General features: G+C 31.9%; 1 protein-coding gene across 2 annotated transcripts in view; it reads right to left on the reverse strand.

The window, feature by feature from the left end:
• Positions 1-1,069: 1,069 nt before the first annotated feature.
• Snrnp27 (small nuclear ribonucleoprotein U4/U6.U5 subunit 27) overlaps positions 1,070-4,229 on the reverse strand; it is a 12,671-nt gene continuing 9,511 nt past the window's right edge. Inside the window, exons 5-7 of one of the 2 annotated variants that reach the window (XR_001502832.2) lie at positions 3,233-3,297; positions 1,838-1,993; positions 1,070-1,749 (exon numbers count right to left, since the gene is read on the reverse strand). Coding sequence is in view for 1 of the 2 variants with exons in the window: in XM_015479565.2 (XP_015335051.1) it covers positions 1,939-1,993; positions 3,233-3,297 (120 nt within the window). In the remaining variant the exon portion in view is untranslated. Of the gene's footprint in view, positions 1,994-3,232; positions 3,298-4,229 lie in introns of both variants that reach the window. The other variant, XM_015479565.2, reaches the window with a different exon arrangement.

Genomic DNA, 4,229 nt, shown 5'->3' on the forward strand with positions numbered 1-4,229 from the left:
ATTCTCAGCACCGCATAAAAATAAATTAATAAAATAAAGGTCTATCAACAACTTAAAAAAAATCAAATTAAAAAAAGGGGAATTTTATATATATCAATAAGAAATAATCTTGAGATACACTAGAGTAAGTGAACAAAAGCTAGGTGCAGAACAGTATACAAAGTTTATATCTATTTTAATAACAAGATATGTGTGTGTGTGAAATATCTCTGAATGGATACACAATTAACTCACCACTAAATACTTTTTGTGGGCTGGGCATGTGGCTCAAGCGGTAGCGCGCTCGCCTGGCATGCGTGCGGCCCGGGTTCGATCCTCAGCACCACATACAAACAAAGATGTTGTGTCCACCAAATAAATAAATAATTAAATATTTAAAAAAAAAAAATACTTTTTGTAATTATCTGAAATACGTTCCATGCATTTGTAGTAGTTACTACAAAGAATAGAATTTAAACTGGACACAGTGGCACACGCCTGTAATCCCAGCAGCTCAGGAGGCTGAGGCAGGAGGATTGCAAATTAAAAGCAAGCTTCAGCAACTTAGCAAGGCACTCAGCAACTCAGTGAGACCCTGTCTCTAAATAAAATATTTGTAAATAGGGTGGGGGATGTGGCTCAGTGGTTAAGCCCTCCTGGGTTCAATCCTCAGTACCCCCCCAATAAATAAACAAACAAACAAACAAACAAATAAACAAAATCCAGCCACAGAGACTCAAACACCAGCGAGACATGAAACAGAATGGGTGATGGCTATTATCTTTGATAAAGATAATAAATAATAATTAAATAATAATAAATAAAGAGCTTTCTTCAAATGGGAGGGACCTTGCCTAAAGACAATGAAACTAACATTTATTACACCTATTTGTACATGTATACAAAATAGAAATTCTCATATTTTACTGGTGGGAAAAAAGCCTTCTAGCCACATATAGGAAAAAAAACTTAAAATAAGCACATGCATACATGCACACACACACACCTCTTATCCCTTATCATGTTTAAGAACAGAACCTGAGAAAATAATGAATCAAATATAAAAACATGTATGTAATAAAGACAGACAGTAATTATAAAAAGTTTTAATTATAAAAGTAAGCCATGGGAGACAGGCCAATGTTCACCAATAAAGGATTAGTTAATAAATTATGGTACAACCAAGTAGCTACTAAACACTAAGTTTTGAAAGAATATTTAAAAGCATAAAAAATGTTCATAGTACATGGGGAAAAATGGGTTAGACAAAGAGGACTGTATATACATTTTGATCTCATGAGTGGAAGTGAGAAATATAGAAGTCCAGAAAGACATACAACAAAATGTTAATATTGATTATCCCTGGAAGTTTATTATAAGTGATTTTTGGCTTTTCACTTTTTGGCTTCACAGGTATTTGTTATAGTAAGCATGTACTGCTTTCATAATTGAGGAAAAACAATAAATAGTATTTGGGGGGAAAAACAGAAGATACAAAAATTTAAAGTTATACTTCTTCATTCTCCCAATTCTTTAATAATCAAGGTATATATGTGTGAAAAAAGAAAACGTCTAGGCAGGCTCTTTTATCTAATAATAAAAATGTTTATCAACTATAAAATGGGTAGAAATATTGCTTTATTGGAGAAACATCCAAATTACTTTCATGTTTGTTATAAAGTCCTAACAAGCATCCAAGAAGAAAATACACAGTTTCCATAGGAATAAAAACAAACAAAATGGGATGGTGACTGCCCCAAATGATATTTCCTAAAAAAAAAAAAAAAGTAATGTTTAACCTATCTTCTATTGAGGAAAGGTAAGTAAACTGCACACATCATAAATAAGATTTCCTTACTTTACAAGAAAGAACAGCAATCCTGGTTTTGAGGCATATTAAATACAAAATCCACTCTTTGACCAAGACGAGGGGGAAAATCATTCTTCAAATTTCAATTCTCATGCAATAAAATCCAAAGGTCTGTTGAAGCCACCTTTTCGATTCATGTACTGCCTATAATGAGAAAAGAAAATTCATTGTGAACTTTTTAAAATTCTGGACTTTTTATATATAAAAAAACCCCCCAAAACCAAAATAACATGTTTTTAAGATTAAACCTAAGACCACGTTTAACATGACAAAGTGTAGGATAGAAACTACTTAAGGTTATTTAATGCACATTAATATGAGATTATTTTACTTTTACTTATTTTTGTGGCTTGGAAACAAACTCAAGGCCTCAAGCATGCCAGGCAACATTCTACACTAAATTACACCTGTAACCCACGACCTCACTTTTAAAATAAAGCAAAACCATTTGGATTTCTTTAAATGCCACATTCAGTATGGAAATATATTTTCAGAATTATTTGGAAAGATCGTACAGACCTTTAAAAAAATCAATTTAAAATTCACAATTATTTTAGGTAAACAATGATTACCTAGTTTAAACAAATAAAGAACTCCTAAACAGGTATCCATTAGGCAAATTCAATTTGTACGCTTCAATGGTTCACCTCATAATACTTTATTTGAAGGTAATTTTATGACAGTCTATCCATAACAACTCTATTACTTTAGCTCATAGCACTCTCAAATCATATTATTCATAGTCTAAATTAATTGGAATACTGATCTTTTATCAGTGATAAAGGTAGAAAGAAAGGTTATATTTAAACATGTCTTGACTTTTTCATCAACAATTCAGTGAGATTTTAAGTATAGATTCATTTGTTTCGAATCTATAACACAAACAAAATGTGCCTATACTTAAAAAAGAAAAGTCTATTTACATTAAAATCCTGATGTAATCAGTATAGGTAAATAGTTTAGAAGGGATTTGTTTTACATTGAAATCAAAGCCCACTAAGTTGAAGTTAGGCTTTTTTAAGAAATTTACTACACACAGCTCAAAAACATTTAAGTCAGCTACCCTCTCTAGAATAGCTATTTGCTAACATGTAAATTGAGAAACAATTTTAACATGCCAGAATATAAGCAAGAAAAGTACTTCCTTAAGATAAGAGACAGGGTTCTGAGGACACATCTCAGTGGTAGGGCACTTGCCTAGTATGCACAAGGCCCTTGGTTCAATTACCCAGTACAAAACAAAACACACACATAAAAAATCAAGGGACAGTACAGAAAACTAATACATTTCACAAACATGATTACCCCATATAAAAAGCTCTTTCCAAATATGAAATTGATTGAGTTTATTAGTTTAAACATAATAGTGGGGGCTTTGCTTACCTGTACTTCCTCTTCTGAGACACATTTATGGCATAGGCATTGACAGAGCCATCTACCTTCTTCCCCTGGAGAAAAACAATAAACAAATAAAATAGGAAGGACACATTAAATGCCTGATCAAGAGATGGATAATGTTAAATCACCAAGATCCATTTAAAAGAGAAAATTTTCAGATCCTAATGATACCCACAAACTCTCAAGTATTAAACAACTCTGCTCACATTTTTATGGTTACATATATACAATTTAATACAATATTAAAATCAGCAAACATTCATGGTATGTGTATTATGTGTAAGGCATGCTGGAAAATAGGCTAGTAGATCCTAAACTTTTTTGGTCAAAGACTCCTTTAAAATCAGATAAAACTTATTAGCTCCACAAAAATTTACATTCACACAAAATTTAACCTCTACCATTAACTTATAATATTCTCAAATTGTAGCTTGAACATTTCCATTTGTTTAAATTCCATTTCTTGCATAAGTCTTACCATTTTTATCTTTAATCAAGAATCAGAATATAGAATAACAGACAATAGTTGGATTGTTACATACCTTTCTATATGTGGCATGTATCCTCTTTGTTACTAATTCCTTTTTTAAAATTTGTTTTAATTAGTTATACATGACAGTAGAATGTATTTATGCACTTTTTAAAAGTTTATTTTTGGTTAGACACAATACCTTTATTTTGTTTATTTTTATTTATTTTTATGTGATGTTGAGGATCGAACCCAGGGCCTCATGCATGCCAGGAGAGTGCTCTACCGCTGAGCCACAACCCCAGCCCCCTTTATGGTTCTTTAATACAGTCAAATTAATTAACCATACCCACTTGCTCCCATATTGTTCCTCATGCCTGAATTGCCTTCCCTGCCAAGAACCAATCTTTAACGAACTGGTTCTTTCTTATCCATCATTCAAGGCCCAGTTCAGATGATCCAGCTGTCAGGCAGCACCTTCTTTTTTTTTTTTTTTTTTTTTTTTTTTTTTTT

This window comes from Marmota marmota, unplaced genomic scaffold (genome assembly GCF_001458135.2).
Source record: "Marmota marmota marmota unplaced genomic scaffold, marMar, whole genome shotgun sequence".
Taxonomy (NCBI): domain Eukaryota; kingdom Metazoa; phylum Chordata; class Mammalia; order Rodentia; family Sciuridae; genus Marmota; species Marmota marmota.